This window comes from Dermacentor albipictus, chromosome 9, assembly GCF_038994185.2.
Source record: "Dermacentor albipictus isolate Rhodes 1998 colony chromosome 9, USDA_Dalb.pri_finalv2, whole genome shotgun sequence".
NCBI classification, from domain to species: Eukaryota; Metazoa; Arthropoda; class Arachnida; order Ixodida; family Ixodidae; genus Dermacentor; species Dermacentor albipictus.
Window position 1 is genome coordinate 110,754,002 of NC_091829.1, and position 22,531 is coordinate 110,776,532.

The 22,531-nt window shown below is 46.0% G+C and overlaps 1 protein-coding gene across 1 annotated transcript; it reads right to left on the bottom strand.

Moving 5' to 3' along the window:
* LOC135897502 (putative nuclease HARBI1) lies at positions 1 to 14,550 on the bottom strand. The gene is made up of 4 exons (XM_065426144.1): positions 13,935 to 14,550; positions 13,157 to 13,292; positions 12,695 to 13,091; positions 1 to 10,612 (listed from the first exon to the last, which is right to left on the bottom strand). Exons 1-3 carry the CDS (start codon positions 14,523 to 14,525, stop codon positions 12,709 to 12,711), a joined length of 1,110 nt encoding a protein of 369 aa, XP_065282216.1. The 5' UTR covers positions 14,526 to 14,550; the 3' UTR covers positions 1 to 10,612; positions 12,695 to 12,708.
* Positions 14,551 to 22,531: the final 7,981 nt, after the last annotated feature.

The window sequence follows — 22,531 nt, forward strand, 5'->3', positions numbered from 1 at the left end:
TGAGAGGCTGTGACATCGCATTTTTATTTATTATTTATTTATTTAAACATATTGCCAATCCCAAGAGGGGATTATTGCAGGGCGGGAAAGAAATGTACAATACAAAAAATACAAATCGAAGAGTGAGTACACAGGCGGACTAATTTCTTGTGGTGTGGTGAAAGTATTACAATGTTGTTGTTCATGGAGAACATGCAATATTAGTCATCAAGAGTACATCATAAATATGCAGAAATACAAGGGGTGGTACAAAGTGCATTAGGTTACATATTTTTTTGTGCATTATACAATTTTTACAGAGAAGAGAATTATTTCAGGAAACTATAAACAACAATAACAAGCTTTTTATTGGTATTTGCAACACAATGGAATAAGGTGGACAAGTCATGTCTGTGAGGCATGCAGGTGAATCTCATAAGATTGTAAAAAGGCTTCTAGTGATGGACTGAGGATAATATGTGAAAGTAAGTGGTTCCCTTTCTAGCTTGTGAGTGGAAAGAATGAAAATCTAAAACAGTCGGTGCTAAAACAGTATTCTTCTAATGATCGGAGGTGGTTATGACGTGTTTGCCTAGTTTCAGATTTAGTCAAGTAGCGGGAGCTATCTATAAATAATTTATTGTGTAGTAGTTGGTAGATTACTTTCACACAAGCATGTTTGGCACGATTTTGTAAAGTGAATAATCCGGCTCTGTTAATTAGTTGGGATGGAGAGGCAGTTAGGTTGTACTCATTGTAAATAAATCTGATTGCCTTTCTCTGCACTCTCTCTAGCATTGTTATTACTTTATTAGTATGTGGAAACCTGGACAAATTTGCATATTCTAGGATAGATCTAACGAATGTGGTATAGGCAAGTAGTTTAATTTCTGGTGTACTTTGATGGAGGCGCCTTCGGAGGAAGAAAAGTCTTTTTAAAGCTTTACATGTTACAGGTTTAACATGAGAGTCCCACCTGAGATTGTCTGATATTATTAGGCCAAGATATTTATACTCTTTAACTGTTGTCATTGGAGTGCTGCCAACTGTGTAAGGGTATATTGAGACGTTCTGATTTCTAGTAATATGCGTGACGGCTGATTTGCTTACATTAAGACTCATTTGCCAGTTGCAACACCAGCCTGTTATTAATTTTAGCGCATGATTCAGTATATTGTGATCCTCGGGTGAGTTGATTTCTTTATGAATTATGCAATCGTCAGCAAATAGCCTTATGTTAGTACTCGCAATACCAGGCAGATCATTAATGAATATTAGAAATAAGATTGGGGCAAGGACACTACCTTGCGGAACACCAGAGGTAACCGTGGTAATTCCCGAATACTTGTGATTCGCTTCGACAAACTGAGTCCCGTTAGAAAGATAGTTTTTAACCCATCTTGTAATTGGTCCATTGCCTATTGCCAACTTAAGCTTCATAATCATTTTTGGATGGGACATTCTATCGAATGCTTCGTAGAAGTCAAGTAGGATTAGATCCATTTGCTTTTGGTGATCAATACTTGAAGGTAGGTCATGGATAAATTCTATTAGTTGGGTGACTGTAGATAGCCCTCGGCACAATCCGTGTTGAAAAGGTGACTAAACATGTTTTTGTTCAAGGTACAGAGTAATGTGTTTGGGGATGATATGTTCAAGAATTTTACATACCATGCTAGCTAATGGGATGGGTCGATAGTTACAGGCATCAGCTTTGTTACCCAATTTATACACAGGAATTATCTTAAGCTTTCTTCCAGCCAGTAGAAAGGGAGCAGGTTAATAAAGATTTATTGAACATGAGACACAAGAATTTAGCTACCCATTCTGCATATCGTGTTAAGAAATTATTTGAAATATTGTCAGGTCCAGTTCCTTTTATTTGGATCCAAGTTTAGTAGTAGGGTAAGTATTCCTGCCTCATCTACTGTGATTGGCTCAATTATACTGCTGCAGATTGTCGAAATATCTGCTGTGCTTTGGTTACTGGTAGTGCAAACTGATTTAAAACAGGAGTTTTAATGAGTTTGCTCTGTCTGTACTTTCTTTTGGTGTTAGTGTGCTGGTGCAATTATTTTTTGGGTTTAGGTAGCTCCAAAACTTATGAGGGAAATTTCTCAGAAAGTTGGTAAGGGATTACTTAAAGTAAGTATCCTTGGCCTTCTTCATTTTAGATTTGAAGATTTTGATGGTTTCGTTGAGAGTGGTACTGGTAGCCTGGTTTGGATGTTTCTTATGCAATTTTCTGAGGCGCTTTACTTTTCGTTTCGTGTGAATTATATCCCGACTAATCCACAGGTTCTGTTTGTTTGTTTTCCTTGTTTTTATCGGCACGAAGTTACGGATGCAAAAAGATGTAATTACTTTGAATTGCTGCCACAGTGTTTCAATGTCCGTGTTTATGTCGTCTGCTAGGTCCTTGATGGAAGAAATTTCAAAACTTAGGTGATCCAATATGCTGGTGTCATCAGCAGAGTTGAAATTGAAATAGGAAGACATGGTTTTATGGGTACTAGTAGTTTTGTAATCGAATGGGATACTGCAGAGTGATATATTGTGGTCTGTCAATCCGTCAAGAAGGGTTTTTGTTAAATTTACATCGAAGTGGTCACATACAAATACTAAATCTAGTAAAGTAGAGCTAGAACCTTGTATGCCAGTACGTTGATCTATTATTTGAGTGAGGTTAAAAGACAATATTATATCGAAAATTATGTCAGGCAATTTTGAGCGTTAAGTCATAGTGCACCAGTCTATATCAAGTAGATTGAAGTCACCTAGTAATATTAAGCTTGTCCCTTGTAGATGGCGAAGCACATGCATGTGTAAGCATGTTAAGGGATATTTGATGATAGGCTACGATAGACACATCCAACAACGATGGGGTGGAAGGGTAAAGTAATCCGCAAAAAATCGCTTCAACACCCTCGACATTAGCAAGCATGGTGAAAGGGATTCTTTTTTTTATCAGTATAGCCGCCCCACCACCACGTGTTGGCCTATCTTTGCGTATGACAGAGTAGTTGGTATAGCTATTTCAAAATCTTTCACATCATTGTTTAGCCACATCTCAATGAAAGCTAGGAAATGTGGATTGGTCGCGAGCAGAAAAGATTCAAGTGAGGTTAGCAGAAATGCGACCTTGTTGGTGTGCCATCTCTCTTTGCACCTCCAGTCAGCTCCTCAGAGCAGATAGGCATGAGGTTTGAACTTGCATTGCTACAAGCCACCGAAAGTGTGCGCTGCCAACGCACATCAGAACAAAGCCTACGAACCTTCTGTAACAGTTTTAGTGAAGCAGACGCGCTCCTGTGCTTTTCCATGGCACTTTGGAGAAGACAACAAAGACCCGTGCCATATAATTGAGCGTCTCTGTTGCTGGCTGACAATCACACTCATCACATCAATCACATGATGACAATCACACTCACCGTTTGCTTTTGTGAAAACTAAGTCTGCTGAATATTGACTCGAATTTATTGCAGTAGATTACATGCTTCTTATCAAAGGAAACCCGGCATGCAACTGCTAACAGCCATAACTCGCGCAATTGTTCTGTCACATCTGGTGTACCACAAGGCTCCATCCTCGGACTTGTATTGTTTCTAATTTACATTAACAACCTTCCCACCTGCATTACATCAACAATCAGGCTATTTGCCGATGATCGTGTCCTCCACTGCGTAATATCTAACCCTTATGTTTCTTCTCAACTTCAATCTGATCTTGGCAGCATTACTTCTTGGGGTTCACTCGGGTCCATGAAATCGAATGTTAACAAATGCAGAATAATGAGGATTTCCCAAAGAACTACTGACTGTACCATTCCTGTTTATTCCATTACTAATTTTCAGTTGTTACTAGTCAATACTTATAAATACCTAGGCGTCCGCATAGATAACAATTTATCATGGATACTGACATTAACTACATCATTAACAATGCGAATCTCACTCTTCGTATTTTGCAACGTAACTTTGTCTCGGCTCCTGTTTCCTTAAAACTTCTTTTTTTATAAAACTTTAGTCGGGTCAAAACTCAAGTACGCTTCTTCAATCTGGAATCCTCACTACTCTACACTTGTAAACGCACTGGAAGCCATCCAACATTGTTCAGCTCGGTTCATTGTTGCTAATTATTCTTGGACCACCAGTATTACTTTAATAAAGATTTCTCTAGACCTTCCTAACTTCTCTTATCAAAAGGAAGCAGGCCCACCTATGTCTTTCATAACATCTTCTTTACGAATCCTGAACTGAAACACACGTTCTCGCCACCTTGTTATTTTTCATCCTGCATTGACATACACATACATACACCCGAAAGATCAAGTGCCGTTCTGTAAGACCAACATGTACTCCCATTCCTACATGCCAAAGACATCAGAATGGGATCACCTCCCTGCCTCCATCGCCAGCAACCCTGAGCATGTGTCATTCAAGACTGCCATTCTAAACATGTAACGCCACTCCTCTCTGTAATGCCACAATGGCATTGAGAGCATTTAAATAAATAAATAAATAAATAAATAGGTGCTAAACACAACTTTCAAGCTTACACGCCAAAGTCAGATTGTCTCGCAGACAGAATGTGTAACGAGAAAGACATGTAGGCGATTCCACAAGAGATCAAACACGCATGTCCACTTGATATTTTTGCCTTGTCTTGACTGCATGGAACCGCAAATTTTATTCTCAATAAGTGTTCTCAGCTAGCCAAAAAAGTATTTGAAGGTGGCGGTGTGAGCATCCTCCTATTGCTTACCAAAATATTGTTACGCGAAGGACAAGTCAGTAAGACAAGCAACTATTTACAGGTTATATTTACAACAGCGGTTGCAGTGCTGACCAGTTAGATTCACAGCGTGAGCCCAGTTCGTTCTTCCTCCTCTTTTCTCGAGTGATGGCGCCCACTCGCCTCGTTCAAACAATCCAATACCAATACCACACGCATGTAGTAGCATAATCCCCCAGCGGCAGAAGCGACATCCCGCAGCGTCTAAATGTCATCACTGGGAGGGTGATACTGCTTCAGTCGTGTAACATGTACGATATCACTGGACTGGGAAGCAGATGGGGTGTCAGGGGCGATCTCATAGGTGACGGGAGTCACGGCATAAAGCACTCAGTAAGGGCCTGTGTAATGAGACAGCAGTTTTTCTGACAGGCCGACCTGACGTGACCATAGAAGCACCAAAAAACCAGGCGGGAAGTGCACGTCTCGGTGTCGCCGGTCGTACAAATGCCTTCGACTCTTTTGTGATTTCAGATGGTGGTCACAGGCAATTTCTATTGCGTGGGCACAGTGGGCGATGGCTTCAAGTGCATATTTACTGGTCGGTTCCGCGTGAACAGGGAGGGTTGTGTCGAGGCGGAACAGAAGGAAAAATGAGGAATAACCGGCGGTGTCTTGGCGCAAGGAATTATAAGCAAATGTGACAAACGGTAGAGTGAGGTCCCAGTCAGTGTGGTCTGAAGAGACATACTTCGCGAGTATGTCTGTGAGTGCAATTGAGACACTCCGTGAGGCCATTTGTTTGTAGATAGTATGACGTGGATAGCTTGTGCCTCGTGGCACAGGACTGCAGGATGTCCGGGATAACTTTTGATAGGAATGTCGAGCCAAAGTCTGTGAGAAGTTTTCGCGGAGCTCCATGTTATAAAATCACAACGCGTAGAAGAAAATCGGCGAAATCTGTGGCGCAGCTTGTAGGAGGCGCTCGGATGATGGCGCAGCGCATGGCGTAATCACAGCGATCCACCTGTTCCCAGAGGTAGAAAGAGGAAAAGGCCAAGTAAGTCCACACCAACCCGAAAGAATGGTTCCGCGGGAAGTCGAGTGGTTGAAGGTAGCCAGCAGGGAGTGTCGATGGTGTCTTGCGTCGCTGACATTTCTCACACGCAACTACGTATCTTCGAACGGAGCGAGCAAGCCCTGGCCAAAAGAAGCGTTAGCGGATCCGATCGTAGGTACATGACACACCCAGGTGACCGGCAGTGGGGAGGTCGTGAAGTTTGTGGAGAACAGCCGAGCGAAGGTGCTTAGCGATCACAAGGAGTAATGCAGGGCCGTCGGGGTGAACGTTGTGGCGGTAGAGTACGCAATCTTGAAGTGTGAATAAGCGAAGGTAACAGTCGGCATGTGACGATTCCAGGCGGTCAATGATGATACGCAAAGACGGGTCACGGCGCTGCTCATCGGCGACATGGAGCAGTGTAAAAAGGGCGAGAACACAGGCGTTGGTGTCAGTATCAGACATTGAGGTCGTGTCTTTGACTAGGTAGCGAGAGAGGCAATCTGCGTCCTGCTGTGGGCGTTCCGACTTGTAAGTAACTGTGTAGGGATATTCTTGTAGTCTGAGGGCCCAACGACTGAGCCGGCCAGTAGGATCCTTGAGCGACGAAAGCCAACAGAGTGCATGATGGTCTGTGATTACTGAGAAGGGCTTGCCATATAAGTATGGGCGGAACTTTGAAACAGCCCAGATGAAAGCAAGCCATTCGCGCTCAGTATTCGAATAGTTGCACTCTGCAGGGGTCAGGAGCCGGCTAGCGTAGGCTATAACACAGTCGTGTCCGTGTTGGCGTTGCGATAAAACGGCGCTGATCCCCTAACCACTGGCATCGGTTCGGACCTCTGTAGGTGCGGACGGGGTCAATGTGGGCCAAGACTAGTGGATTGGTGAGAATCGTGATAAGGCATGAAAATGCAGCAGCCTGAGGGGAACCCCACGTAAAAGGCACGTCTTTCTTCATAAGTTCAGTGAGTGGTCGAGCGATTGCCACGAAATCCTTTACGAACCGCTGGAAATAAGAACATAGCCCCACGAAACTCTGGACGTCTTTGACAGACTGAGGTACAGGAAAAGCATTGCTGCTTGAACCTTCCCCAGGTCGAGTTGTACTCCGGAAGCATCGACTAGATGGCCTAGCACTGTAATCTGTCGGCGCCCAAAGTGGCACTTCGATGAGTTTAATTGGAGCCCAGCTTTGCGGAAAATGTCAAGGATAGCTTCGACGCGCTCAAGGTTCATCTCAAATGTAGGAGAAAACACAAGGATGTCGCCGAGGTAACAAAGGCAAGTTGACCATTTGAAACCTTGATGCAGAGTCGATCATCCATTCGAACGTGACGGGGGCATTGCATAAACCAAACGGCATAACCCTGAATTGGTAGAGGCCATCTGGAATGACGAAAGCGGTCTTTTCTTGCTCTTGCTCATCAACGGAAATCTGCCAATAACAAGATCAAACGTTGATGGACGAAAAGTATTTGGCACCGTGAAGACAATCAAGAGCATCGTCGATTTGTGGTAAAGGGTAAACATTCTTTTTAGTAATTCGGTTGAGGTGGCAGTAATCAATGCATAAATCCCACGTGCCATCTTTCTTTTTGACGAACACGACCGGTGACGCCCAAGGACTCGACTAGGGCTCAACAATGCCTCCCGTGAGCATCTTGTTTACTTCCTGCTAAATAACTTGCAGCTACGCCGTGGACACGCAATATGATCGGCGGTGAATGGGAACAGCATCACCAGTGTTTATCCGATGCTTAACAACGGACGTCTGACCAAGTGGTCGATTGTCAGTGTCAAATATGTCGCGGTAGAAAAGCGAAAGTGACATAGGGCGGCTGCTTGGTCAAGTGCGAGGTCTGTAGCGACCATGGGACGTAATGGGTTGTCGAGGTTCAAGGCATCCTGCGGGTAATTAAGGGGATCTTGAGATGCGTCGGCTGCAAAAGCAGTGATGTAGTCATCTGTCACTGGCCACCGGTATGCCTTCAGGTAACACTTGCTTCGTCAAGCCAAAATTGTTAACGGGGAGACTCATCTGATTGGGTTATGACGGAGTGTGGCACAGAGATGTCGTGCACCAGGAGGACGTCACGAATAGGTGCTATGACATAGTACAGTTGCCATTCAGGCCGATTCGACAAAGGTTAGGGCTTTTGGAGGTAAGCGAAGAAACGCTGTAGTGCAGAGACTGTTCGGTTTGGGGCGAACGTCTGAAAGAACAGGAAACTCAAAGCACAGCATACCGGTGGCACAGTCGATGAGGGCAGAATGCGTCGTCAGAAAGTCGAGCGCAAAGATTAGGTCATGAGGGCAACTGGTCATCATGGTGAACAGGACTGGAACTTGGCGGCCAGCAATTCCTATGCGAGCAGTTAACATACCCCTGACGGCAACAGTGGCGCCATTGGCGACATGTATGGCTCGAGTGATGGCAGACGCAAGAGCTTTTTTGAGGAGACGACATAGGTTAGCGCTTATTATGGACACTTTTGGCGCGATCTTGTACGCGTTCCAAAATCGAACGGAGGGGATCTATTCTTTACATCACGAAATAGGCAGTCTGCAATGTTTGCGAGAACGGGAGGAAGCAAACAGCCAATGAGCAATGTGGAAGCTTGCGTCACACTTTTGACGTCTGCTTGGGGACCGTATAATATACTGAGAAGCGTTTCTAACATTTTGAGAAATATTTGACTATTATAACTGAGTAGAAAAATGTGTTGGTGTTGCTTTTCAAAGATTCAAGTTGGAATGTGTAATGACTGAAACAAATTATTGGGGTTAATGTCTTAAAATGGTGCTAGGTGGTGTCGCAGTTTTGTGAAACATTTGGTGGTGGCGCTAGCCACTACCCCGTTTCAAGCAAACGGCGCAACTTTTGAAGCAGTTGGTTCAGTCAAGCAGTTGTGTGCGGAGAGCCAAAGTTCTTCATTTTATAGGAGAGTCATGGCGCAAAACGTGACACCTTGTGTACCCACCAAGGAACCGCGTGTTTCCGGCGGCCAGCGGGAGATGGTGCTTGCTTTTATGGAGCAGCATCCCCAGCTGGCTTTAAGATCCAGCAAGCTGGGGCCGGGCTTCACTGTTGGCAACCGGCGACGGCCGTGGCGGCAGCTGGCTGACGCGCTGAACGAGGAAGGGCCTGTCATAAGAACGGTGGAACAGTGGCAGGAGTGGTGGCGAAAACAGGTGTTCAAGGCCCGCCGCGACGCTACCGCAATTGCCCAAGAGCAAAGGTGAGTGACCGTCGATTGGTCTGGGCGACTTGTCCTTCGACATTGGTGTGTATATTCAGAAGTACTGGAGGGGGCCGCTTACCCGGCTTCCGCGACCAAGTACTGCAGCTGACGGGGACGATCCGCTTGCGTGGCGTCACTGCCCTCGCCTACCAAGAGGTAAGCACACTGCCGCCGTAATATCGTGGGTTCCTGAATGGTGCCGACTTACGAGTTTGGCATTACCTGTAAGTGGTACCATTAACGGAACGCAACACTGTTGGTGAACAGGAAAATGGCATAGGAGGGAATGGAAAAGCAGGTAGGTCAATCAACTAGAATCTCAGCTGGCTGCGCTTTTGGGAAAAGGGGGATTAAGTGATCATCACAGAAATAAAATGCCTTCAGGGAAGTGCACAAGGATCGTAATAGATGGGATCATTAAGCACTCAATAACTGCAGAATATTTCCGCAATTGTGTAGTACAAAAACTTGTAACATAGGCATTGTAACAAATAGCCACATAGTGAAGGGACACGCTTATGACACTTCCCAGCAGGTTGACGTTCAACACTGCAGCGATGGAAGTGGTCATTGTGGAAGGAACAGACGAGGCTGCGGGCGTGCAGAGCACAGCAATACTTAAGCATCAGAGGAATGAGTGTTTTAATTATTGCCAAATGCGTTTGCAGTTCGTAAACTTTTGATGTGTTTACTCTACAGTGGCAGAGGTTCCACCGCGCAGCGCCTCAGTCACAGAAAGGGTGGCCGCTGCACCTGGTAAGTTATTGATCCTCAAGCTGTTAGAGAAAATGAGCTCTCGTATTTCATTGAACTAGCGCAGTAAGCCATAACATGGCCATAGCCACTTTTATGCATACCATAAAATGCAGTGCAACTGTAGAAAATGCTGCATGCCTTCAGTGTTGCAGCATCCTGCATGGCCACCATGTGGACAGCGACCGCGACGGGTGGACACCCTCACGACCATGTCTTTGCAGTGCGCCCGCAGCCTCGAACAGGGCGACGAGATGCTCCAGGTTGATAGATCCTTTGGTGTCATTTTACATGAAGGACATAAGTATTCTTTATGCTCTGTTATCATAAGTGAATTGTGAATGTGAAAAACAAACCAACTTGGGATGTAAACAAAGAAATATGTGTCGTATTGAGGGCTCGGTATCGTATCTTGCTAACGATCAACCGCCGGGCAAAAGGTTGGTTAGCCCTGAAAAGGGCTGTTTGGTGGTGAGAGATGCATTTGAGTAGACGACGGAAGAGTAGTTCCAGCAGGTCTTTGTCTGTCCAAAAGAAGAGGGCATAGCTTGTACACGACGCTTGACACTGCCAAAGGATGCCATCAGGCCAGTGGCTCTTCAACAAAGAGGGAATTGTGCACGTTGCAATTCTTGACAACAGCAGCTTCCAACCACGAGCTGGTTGTGAGTCATCAGCAACTCATGCGAACAGTTCCACCACGATTATTCATTCCAGGTGCTGCGCAGAATCGAGGCCTCCACAACCCGCCTCGCTGTCGCGGCAGAGCGGACGGCAGCGGCTCAGGAGGGCATCCTAGAGCAAGTGCGCTCCATGGCACGAGACATAGGCAGCTGCGCACCTGCAGCAAGAAAGAAGAAATTAATTTATTGTTTATTTTCAACTTTTCAATTTCACTTTACTTATTGATTGTTGTTTGAGTTCTAGAAGTTAACTTTCATTTGAGGCATGAATTATTGCTTCATTTTGAGTTTTAGTGTTTAGATTTCCATGTTGCCTTGTATGAGTAATACAGGATAATTTTTTGGATGAAAGGCATAACGCGTGCACCCATTTTTGTTCTGTAGTATTTGCCTCTTTCTATTTATGCTTATCCAGCTGCGACGCCAGCATGCTTTCTTTATTTACACATTTCGAAGGCGCATAATCATTCACGCTGGAATCATCACAAATAGTTGTCGATTTCTGTGTATGGGTTTTGTACTGTGATATTTATGTTGCTTCACTATGTGTTGTAGCTTACTGCACTCATTATGACGAGTTACCGCATAGTGTTTGCACTGTGATATTTTCATTTCGGGACAATGAGGCTAAGGTGCGACAACTACAATGTGGTCTTTTTTCAGAGCACCAAATTAGTCACTCTTTAAGTTGCATAGTTTCACAAATGAAAATGGCCATCATCATTGCACCACGTTGGGGAATGGTTTTGTCTAGTCTTTGTTCCAATTGAGTCATTGCAAGAATAAGTTTCATGTGTGACACGTTCTGGATGCTGCGAGATTGTAGAGCCAATTCTTCATGCTGTATATAATTTCTGTTTCATCACAGCTGGCAAGTGCACTCACCTTGTTACAATTATGATTCACCCGTTGTTTAGCATCGCACTATAATTGCTGTCGAGAAATGAATGCTTCTAGTCAGTGACTCATAACACTGAGAAGGGAACGGACATACCAGTCTAGGTCATACTTTCTTGCAAGGTCACGTAAATGTAACTGCAAGTTTTATGTGCCGTGGTGAAAACGAATTGTGCGATGCTGATGTTGCAATGTTCTCACATGCTTTACTATGTGTAGCACGTTGTATCACAAGGTTCGTGATGTACTTGTCATCACAGCGTGTGATAAAGTTGACCTTTCTATTTTCTTGCGCTTTTAAGTTAATTTACGTCTACCCATTTGGACATGATGTGACGAGTGTAATGTTGTCACAACAGTAAGCGTTAGATTTTTGTGTGTCTTTGAATCCGCATTCATTATGCTTTACTTGCTTGCCTCGTCTGCGTATTCATGCTTGTACGGAAGTTTTGATACACCTAGCACAAGAGGTGGCTAGCAAGCATATTGCCTCGTTCCTACCAATGTACACCGAGCGTCCGAATGCACAGGATGTGGCAGTTGCGATCATTCTGGTGCGTTTTATGAAAATTGTGCGAACCTTTTCCTGATGGTGACCGTGAGTACAGAGTGCCGATCATATGTACTGCTTCTATCAAGTCTGTCATGACTATGATGGGTCAAGGGATGTTTCCATTTCATATTTCATGTGATATTTAAAAGGGCTGCACTTTCACGTTGCGACCATGTTTCATGTTGCACTAGGAAAGAAGTACCTTGTGCCAATTTCCCATTACTGCAACCACAAACTATGGCAAAACAAACACATGTTCGGACATGAGTAGAAAGTAACAACTGCTGCACCCTACATGTACAGAAAGTGGCATATCATAGGATGCACACAACACATACAAGCTGCTGTAGCATCGTATTTCTAATGTATCACGAGGAAAGAAGCATTTTGTGATGTGCATATTGCACAAAACAATGCTAGCTAGGGAGCAGCAGCAAATGCAGTTCTTCACAGATAAAGGGACATGAAGCATTGCTGTACGAATGCTTCACAAGTACTACTGTTAATAAGTGGCAGCCTTGGAGACTCTTGCACAGTGAAGAGGGTACAGTTGTTTTTGAGTCCGTGGCTGTGGCATCCTTTTTAAGAATTCTTTGTATAACATTACTTTGTTTGTGTTTAAATTATATTCTGTCGGATGTGTGGATTTGGTACACTGACCATCCATGTAGAGGTGCACTTGATGAGTATACAAATTTTTTAATGTATTTTCCGCTATACAAACACAGCCCTGTGATAGCCTAGGGGCACTGCAATTTGTATAAATAAATTACGTATTATGAAAACTCACCATTCCTGTGTCCTTCAAAAAAGGTTGACAACGGCGCTGCGCTGCTGCCTTCCTCTGAGGAACACGTCGTGTGGTGCCAGCTCCTGGCTGTCTCCGGGCTCCTCAGCTGGTGGCACTTCCCCACCATAATCGTCCAATGTCCAGTCGCCCGCGTCCAAGGCAATGTTATGGAGAGCAACGCATGCATAAATGATTCGCGCTGCTCTGTCGGGGCTGTATAGCAGTGTCCGAAAGTGCCGCAAGCAGCGGAACTTGCTTTTCAACACCCCGATACATCTCTCCACAACACTGCGCATGGATGCGTGCTCCCGGTTGTAGTGGCTTTCGGAGGAAGTGCCGGCATGACTGCCTGGTACTGGAACAAGCAGCCATGGCTCGAGGGGATATCCTGAGTCTCCTGTTACAGAAAAATGACAGCTGAGTGCTCTGCCCTAGTTAAGGGTACATGCTACAAATACTTACCAAGCAGATACTCGCCAGGCTGCAGTTGTGCGGCTAGGCGTGCACGCAGTGGATTGAGCTGCCATACCCAAGAGTCGTGGCACGAACCAGGGAACCGGGGGTCCACAACAAGAATGCGAAGTTCCGCGTTGCACACCTGCAAAGGGGAGCAATACAATATAGTGCAGCAGATATGCTCGAAATCCCTTTTTGCCATTCATATGCAGAAAACAATACATACAGGTACGCTGGTACAAGTGGCCACACTGTTTCAGCCATAGAAGTGCACAGGGTTTTGCAATAAGGGGGTGGGGGCAATGCCCCCCCCCCCCCTGTGCGCACGCCCATGCTTTGCACTAATTGAGAGCTAAATGAAAACTTGAGGCACGATATTGCGCAAGAACACCCATACACGCCAGAGCCAGCCCATGCAATGGATGTAAGTATTTCCGTGTTTAAAATGCTTTCATCGTATCTTCCCTATAGTGCATCCATTTCTGCTACGACTGCTGCCCATTTTCCTTAATACCTCCAAAATGCACAACTCCATTGTGTATGCACGCCATAACGAAAACAATTTTTGAACAGCAGACGGCTTATGCACACAAACACATGGCACTCATCATTACCACTGACATGTCAGACATCGACGAGCTCGTACACACGGTTCCCCGCATGTCCTCTTTTAATCGTTACATTACTAGTTGTGCAAGCTTGGGCATTAAACTGAACAATTGCTACTATGGGCGAGTAGAAATGGCGACTACAGTTTGAAATAAAACATTCTAACGGTACTTACGACCATGACGTTTAGGGCGTAATAACCCTCTCTCGACATGAAGCTCGCCGTGTCGGCCAGGCTGAGTCCCTCTGGCTTCATGATGGCGATCAACGTGCCGTCGACGCACGCTAGCACGCCTGGAATGGCGCCGCGTCGCGCAAACGCCGCCTTTGCCTCATCCTTGGCAGCCGGTGTCAATGGAAAGTCCACCAACTTTCGCCGGGCAGACACGGAAATGATGGCCTCCGTCACCTCGTGAATGGTGTTGCTCACGGCTGACTGTGCCATGGATATGTGCCCCTCGCGACCAAGGATCCTTTGAAAGCTTCCCGTGGCGAAGAATCGCAGCGCGCACAACACCTTCCTTTCTGTGGAAAGACCACTGGCTCGCTGGCATCCAATGATAGGGTCAAGCTCGTCGCACAAGCTACGCACTGTTCGTTTGGACAGACGAAAATACTGCCGGAACTCTTCTTCCGTCAACTCTTCAAATGCATCACCTACCTCGAGTCGTCGTCTCTGCGCGACTGCAGCAGCCGCAGAGGCGACACGAAAAGGCATGACAGAAAACGCAAACGCCATTTTCTCCAACTGTTGGGAGTGCCGCATTGGATTAAACCGGACACGAAAGATTCTAACTATAGTGCCTAGAATATACTGGCTAGTGTGCCGTCCACCAGCTCTTTTCAATGGGCGAGCGTGGCGCCGCCTGCAATGAATGCCCACGATGGCCGGCAGAGGTCGCTGCCACACGGGTGGGTGCAGACTGCGTGTGTCGTCTGCTTCGCATATCAGTTTCGCAGCTGTTACGTCGGTTTCTGTGTTTCTGTTTTCAGTGTTGTAGCAGCGTTGCGTGTTTGTCCTTGGTGTTGTCAAAGAGTGAGTGCGTGGTTGTTATGTTTGTGTGCCTGTCATTGCGAGATCTATGCGGCGGTGGTGAAAAAATGCCGAAGCTATAGAAACAGTGCAAGGAGAGGACCTGCTTTGTGCCGTTGTGTAGAAGCGGTTACCGCTCGAACAAAGGGCGTGTATCCTTGTTCACTCTACCATCTGATACGAAGCGGCAGCAGAATGGGCAAGAATGATCAGGAGAACGGACAGAAGGCCGGCACCAACTGCTGCGGTTTGTGAAAAACATTTCGAAAACAGCTTAGCCGAGCGCGCGATCACCGTGAATGACGTTGTCCACGAGATTCCCCGCGATAACACACGCCCACGGTGGAAGTATTCTTCCATCGTATGCTAAGCATTATGCTAAGCATTCAGCTTACTTTTCCTGAGTACCAGGGATAAAAAACAAGAAAAAATGAGCAGTAGTGCTTTGATCTACTATACTGCAGGCTATATGTTGCACGAAAGATCCCTGCCCAAAATTCTTGACCACATCGTGCAAGCTTCCTTTGCGTAAGTAAAGCTGAAGCTAGTAACGACGCTGCTTCATTATTGTACTTCCCATTTTGACAATGGAGGCCTTGCTTGTCTATCTTAGCCAGACGTTGTCAACCGCTGTGAAGGCCGTGGAAGATGCTTTTACTGTGTTCTTCAGCAGAAACAAGTTACCAGTAGCGAGTCTAGCTGATTTTTCAGGTCAGCTGCAGACAGCTGGCCTTTTCCCAACTAGGGTGACCAGAGCGTGAAAAACCAGCTTTGACAGCACTTGCAAAGTTCTTTATTTTCTTGAGGTTTTGGTTTTTTTGTAAAAGGCATCAACAAAGAGAGGGAAGCGCAAAGGCAACGGCAGAAGCTCCTTAAACTACGTCACTGCGCGATCTATTATCTTCATGTATGTGTGCATTATCTCATCTAGGGCTGTCGTACATGCCTCCGTTTGACTGTTCTTACGTATGAATAAAATCTTTGTTACGTTTAAATGAAAGATCTGTTTCCTATTTTTGTTCACGTATATCGGACATAAAAATAAATCTGCACGTATTTACCAGGTAATAAAAAAATGTATAGTACACGGAACACCACGTGCAGTCCATTTTACAGGCAATTTTTTTTTGCTTATTATCCTATCCTCATGGTCCAATGGGAATTATGAGCAGATGGGTACATGGTTTACAAACAATAAAAAACAAACATTCAAACCTATGAGGACAACAATAACAGGCAGAAATACCAGCAAATAAAATAAAAAGAAAGAACAGACAAATTCAAGTCATTTCAAAAGATGATCGGTTACAGCGGTTTTGAATGGTTATGCATTATTATAACATCAATAAACAGTAACGTAACCTTAGAATTCCTTTACTTTATTAGAATGAAAAATGTAACCTAAAACTTACCCTTAAAAATTACGCTGCCGTCATCGCTAGAATAAAAAAAAACAAGTGTCTATCGCCGAAGAGACACGTACGAAGGTGATCGCTTTGTAAAGCCTACTCTCACCCTAATCCTCCTTCATCCACCCTAATCCTCCTTAATTAATACAGCTTAATCCCTATAATTCAGCCTAATCCCTCTTAATCCAATCACTATAATGAATAATTAAATTTGCTAATCATTTAGCATCTCTTGTGCACGGCTGGACATGCTTTGGTTCGTTTCTGGCCTTTCTTGGATCGTGTGATATGTTCTGTACCTCGCAACATGGCCTTGGAAAATGGAGATCAAGGCAGTTGCCTTGAAAATTACGTTTTCCAGCATAGAAACACATCAGGTTCCCACCTCGAAGCCCAGCTGAGCACACGCTTTTCATGCAAGCGACAAGCGCTAGAGAAGCCTGTTGTAATCGAAACAAACCCTGATTTATAAATCAGCTGCCCACATTTGAACTGTGCTGCTGCTACAGCTTAATAAAAACAAAAAGCGCAGCAGCCCGCTTGCCGATGCTGTGGAAACACGGCGGGCTACGAAGACCGGATGGTGCCGCGGCACCCACCTGCACTGCAGCGCCCCTAGCGGCAGCCACCGGCATTCATTGCATTTGGTGCCACCCGGGAGGCCGTGGACGGCACACTAGCCAGTATATTCTAGGCACTATATCCTAACTGTCTCAAGCGCGTACGTTTTAATCTAATCCAAACCGTCTGGTAGCCGTTCTAATCCGTTCTATTGACTGCTTGCTTGCTTTTGCTTGTGTGGCTTTTTTTACTTTTCCAAACCGCCGCCGCGAACAGTGGCGCTAGTGCTCACCCCACCTAAAACCCCTCAATCTCCCAAAGTAGCGGCATTCGCTTCCCTCCTCCTCCGCTCGGCGCGGCCTCGACGGTGGCGCCGCCGGTGGTGGGCCTGCCGTAGCAGACGACGGCTAACACGCTACGGGAGGAAATCCGCAGAAAAGTTCGTTCGAGCCCTGCGGGGCAGTTTTTTCAATCGAGATCTTTCTTCGTCAGTCGGTAACTGGCCTTTAGAATTTCGTGTTGGAATTGCGGAAGAAATAGAAAAAAATGACCATTATTCAAGGCGCATTTAAGGCGTAAAGCGCGCGACGTTGAGAGTTCGTGTTGCTGAAACACGGCGCAAGCACGCGGTGTACTCACACACGCGCGTAATTACCAAAGTTTCAGGTGTTGACAGCGTGAAAGTATGTGTACGTGGTTTCGTAGGGTTCATTCACGTACCTGCAGGACACTTTTGTTCGGTCGGCGCGTGAGTGATTCCGGCTGTGTGCGGTCAGCAATGCCTGGCAACAGGGCCGCTGCTTTGGTAATTGTGAGGATATATTTTTTTTTACAAGTACTGCTCCAGGAGGGCACATGTAATGGCTAACGGAGGCCTCTGAAGAGCATGTAACATTACACTAATGGAGGCGTCACAGGGAGTGTTCGCATACAAAATTGGCTGTCCGCGATCCTATACCCCATTGGCATGCACAGGCTTCGGCGAGCCCCATCCAGCCCTGGTTCTAGCTTGGGTGTTCCCGTTGCCGCTTTGGTGCCCTGGAGGCGCCGTCAATAATACGACATAATGACAAGTTGTTACAACTTGTAAATAAAATTTATTGAAGAAATACAATCGCGCCGAGGCGCCAATTTCTAAAGCAGCGCTAGCACGCGAGTATTATGAAACGCCAGCGAGGAATTTACCGGCCCACGTACGACTCTACGATCAAAGGGCTCGTTAAGCATCCCCAGGCGAGCTAGATAAAGTTATCCGGAGCCATCCACTACGACCTCCATCCTAGCTTTAGTCGCTTCGGAATGTTAAAAACGTTAATCACCACAAACCAAATCAGTACATGCGGGCGTACATTCGAAGCTAAAAGAGTGCATCGTAAGCCATAGTGAGCCTTGCAAAGCGTCGAGAATGTGCTAACTTCTGGTAGGGCTCAAAACACACCCTGAATAAAGTCGCTTTTATGACACAGGCCAGCTGCAAATGCGTGCCTTTCACCGCAAGACGAAACTACATGAAACAAAGAGAGCACATTCGAAAAAAAAATAGTCAATCAACGCGCTAAAATCACGCAGAGCATGAACACACACTTTTTCGAAGCGGAAGGCGTGAACTAGGCTCAAAATAAGAGGTTGTGAGTAGCCGTGACCCTTACTTCACCAAGGCGTGCGTTCTTTGCCACTTCCTCGAAGTCAGCCCGCCCGATCCTGCGAATCCACACTTCTTTTCGCGTTGCGCCCGGCGAACGGCAAAGCAAAAAGCTTTTTGCCCTCGCTGTGTCTGTTGCGGCAACCGAAGGCTCAGCAGCATGGCATCGCAATTAAGTTCTTGGCCCTGCACATTCTATTACGCTAACGCACTCCGTCAGTCCGCCTGCCGTACTTTCGTCGCGCAGGCCCAGCAATGGAGGTCGGCCCGCGCTGGAAAGAAAAAAATATACAAAATCGTGGCGCCTGCTTCCACGTGACACAGGTTGGCCAATGGGGGAGCGGAGGAGGCTGGGGCGACAGGAGGCGTGGAGGAGGACGCGTCAGGGTGAGCGGGGTGGCGGAAAGATCTAAGAATGGCGCTACTTTTGAAAAATTGAGGGGCTTTACCCCCACCTAGAGTTACTGTATATGCTACCACAGGTAGCTACGGTAGCGTATACAGTAACTCTACCCCCACCTACCCCAATCCCGTGGCCGGCCGCACGCACGGGCAGCAAGCATTTTCAGCGAGAGCACGGAAGGACGCAAACGCACGCGCGCGAAACAATCGATTAGCTGAGTGCTTGGTGATCTGTTGGTGTAGCTAGATCTTGATTACCAGATTCGATTTCAGTGACACTGTGATTATCAGCCCCGTGGGCGCCGCCTTTCGCGTTTGCGGCTTCTTCATGCACGATGGTTTACTTCTGCATACCGTTGTGAAAGTCAAGCGGCCGAGCATCAAGAGGAATTTCATTTCATGAGTTCCCCGTGACCGATATTAGAAACCAATGGTTGAAACCTGAACAAAAAAAAATATTGGCTGGGGCTTAGCTATAGGGTTAAGCCTGGATATCTCGAAGCGAAAAGGTTCGGTGATGCATATGGTTTAGCTTATAGTTATGCTTTATTATGATTTAGCCTATGATTATTCTTACTGTTTAGCTTATGGTTATGCTTTATGGTTTAGCCTATGGATATGCTTACGATTTAACTTATGGATATATGCTTATGGTTAAAGTTATGGATATGCTTACGGTTTAGCTTATGCTTTATGATTTAGCCAACGGTTATATATGCTTATGGTTTCACTTATGGATATATGCTTTGGTAAGCTTATGGTTATGCTGTAGTGTGCCTTGTGTAGTGATGCAACTTGCTTATGAATGATATATACAATAAGTTATGCAGGATTATTAATCTTCTTTATTCATCGTTGTCGGGCACATTGTCGTGCGATTTCTGTACAGCCATAAACACAGCTCTCTGTGTCGGTAGTATCACTCTCTTCTCCTTCCATGTTGAATGCGCACGCCTGTTCTCTGGCAAGCGGTTATATAGCCGGCCTCCGCGATAAACACGCGCTTGCTTCGAACGTCAAACGACGACGCATAGCGCGCGGCAGTGGCCACCTGCGCCGACTCCGAACACGCTTTTACGGAGCCAATTCCGACATACGCCGGCTCGCGCGAAGCGCGGTGTTGACTAACGTAGTGACGCTTTTCGTTTCAAAAGCCCAACTCCAGAAAAGTGCTTAAAGTGTAGTGACTATCTGTGTGATGGCACAATAAAGCGCCCTTGGAATTTTTCAAGCTAGACTCTTGTTATCATTTGGTAAAGCGGCGTAAATAAATGCGTCAATAACAGCACATTTTTACGATTGTGGCATGCACTGCAATTAAAGCTACTCACGTTCTGCCGCGCTCTCAACGGCACGTCACTTCAGTGAACGTTCCGAATGCAGCAAGGGAACGCGTGGGCCCTGCAAAGCGGTACGTAGCGCGTTCATTGCGTCCGGCTCGAGACTAGCGAAACCTACGGGAGAATGAAGTGCGGGCGCGCTCAGGCCTCGGCTAGCGCGGAAAGTGCACACCCGACCATATTGCCACCACAGCATTAATTAACCAACATTTTAGCAGACAATGAGCGGAAAAAAAAAGCTCTAAGGGATTGCACTGTTTCAATCCTAGCAGCCGCGCCTTCAAAGTAGTTTAAAATTTCATTGCACTGCACAGCGAAGATGCCAAATATCTGGGGCATGTATCGCATGTGTCGACGCGCATTTTTCTAGCCGCACCCTGTCAATAATGTGAAATGCCGAGTTTACTGCAGCTCCTCTGCGAATTTTCACCGTCATCGCCGTACTCCTGAAGGCAGGGCCGGAGCGTTTTGGGCGTTGCTGTGGATGGATGGATGGATGGATGGATGGATGGAAGGTAGGAGCGTCCCCTTTGAAACGGGGTGATGGCAGTTGCCACCATGCTCAGATTTTTATTTTTTTCTGTGTTGTGTGTTATTGAATTTCTAGATTTTCTTCAAATACATCTTCCTACTCTTTTAACCTTATGTCACCTCTCTGCTTTTGAGCCACCAATCCTCCAATCGCCTTTTGCTAATTTCCACCGCATATTTATTTAGATGACTATTATTATCTCTGAACCCTAGGGCCTCAGGAAGGGTGACTGTGGCCGCATTGACATCGGGCTTGATGCCATCACATTTTAGTATGAGGTGTTCCATTGTTTCTACATATTTACCACACACAGTACATGTGTCTTCTTCATTAAATTTCTTTTTATAACTCCGCGTTCTAAGACATCCTGATATAGCTTCAAAGAGTAGGGCACTGCCTCATGAGTTATCATAAAACGCTTCCTTCCCGATCTGCTGTTTCCAGTATCGATATAGTTCCACACTATGCTTCTTTTCCATTGAATTTATCCAATTTTTACCTTCCACGTTTTTAACCTGTCGTTTAATGCTCTTTCTTTCTTCGTCCTCGTCTCTGGCATACTTACTGGTTAGCTTCCTAGTTCTTTTCCGCCATTGTGAGTCAACGCTCTTTCTGTATAGGCATTTAAATACCTTAGCTGCCCACCTGTTAGCGTCCAATTTCCTCAGACGTTTTTCGTATAGGATTTTACTCTGAGCTTCCCGTGCTTCGAACGATGCCCAGCCCATATCTCCCTGTACTACTTCGTTTGTGGTTTTCCCGTGGGCGGCACCTAGTGCTAACCTTCCCACAGCTCTCTGATCTACTTCTAGTCTCGACTGAACCTCTGCCCTTAAAGGGCCCCTGAAACGGTTCGGACAAATTTTGTAGGCGCGTAGGGTACAGCTTAAGTAAAACATTCGCACCACAATTTAAGTGAAGCGTTACGTATTAATGGAGCTGCAAGCGATTAGAAGTTACCCTCCTCCCTAGCTATGCTTTTCCTCCTCAACTCGCTCGCCGAGCGAGCGGCGCTAAGCTCCGCCTTCACTGGTTCGGCGTCGTGATGCGACGTCACATCGTTCACTTCCGGTTGTTTAGGAGCACGCCCCCTCCCGCGCGAGACCTCTCCGCTAGCCGCTTGGCCGTCGACCGAGAGCTATCGAAGCAGCGTGCGTTGCGAGCATTCTGTCGTAGCGCCGAACGTGTCCGGTACTCCGCTAAAAACAGGCAAGCTGGTCATTTCGGCAAATGACTGGAGGCATAAACTCAAGCTGATGAAGGAACTTTAGCGTAGACGTACGTGAGCAGCCTGATCGGTCTGCACGGTCCAGACACTTGCTGGCGCAGCGCTTAAACAGTCAAACAAAGCGCTAATATTGCTCTAACAAAGTGTAAAGCATTTTAAACATTTATAAATCAACGTGTTGATGATTACACTCCTGCGAAAAATACACACCAGCAGCAAAGAATACACTTCGTTGCTGCTACTGTGTATGGTTGAGCTCTGTGCCACCAGGTGGCTGCACCGTGCAGACCGTTCACATTTGCCCTTCTGCTCATCTCGTGGCTCATCCCGGCACAGTCAAGCGGCCAGACCCTGTCCCCTTGCGCTTGCGTTTGCCCTAATACTGGACTCGCGGTTTGCAGGTCGCTACGTTTGCAGTCCACAAGGCAACAAAGTCGAATCATAGTGCTCGCGAAAAGACTGAGAACGACTCTGACCGCGGAGCTCTCGTCAAAATGGAGTACGTTGTAACACAAGCAGACGACACTTGCTGTGTTCCGGAAGTGCTGAAGTGTACTAAAAAACTATTCTTGTGTATTCTCTTTAAGTTATTTTCTTTTTACAAAAACAAAGTAACTAACATTCC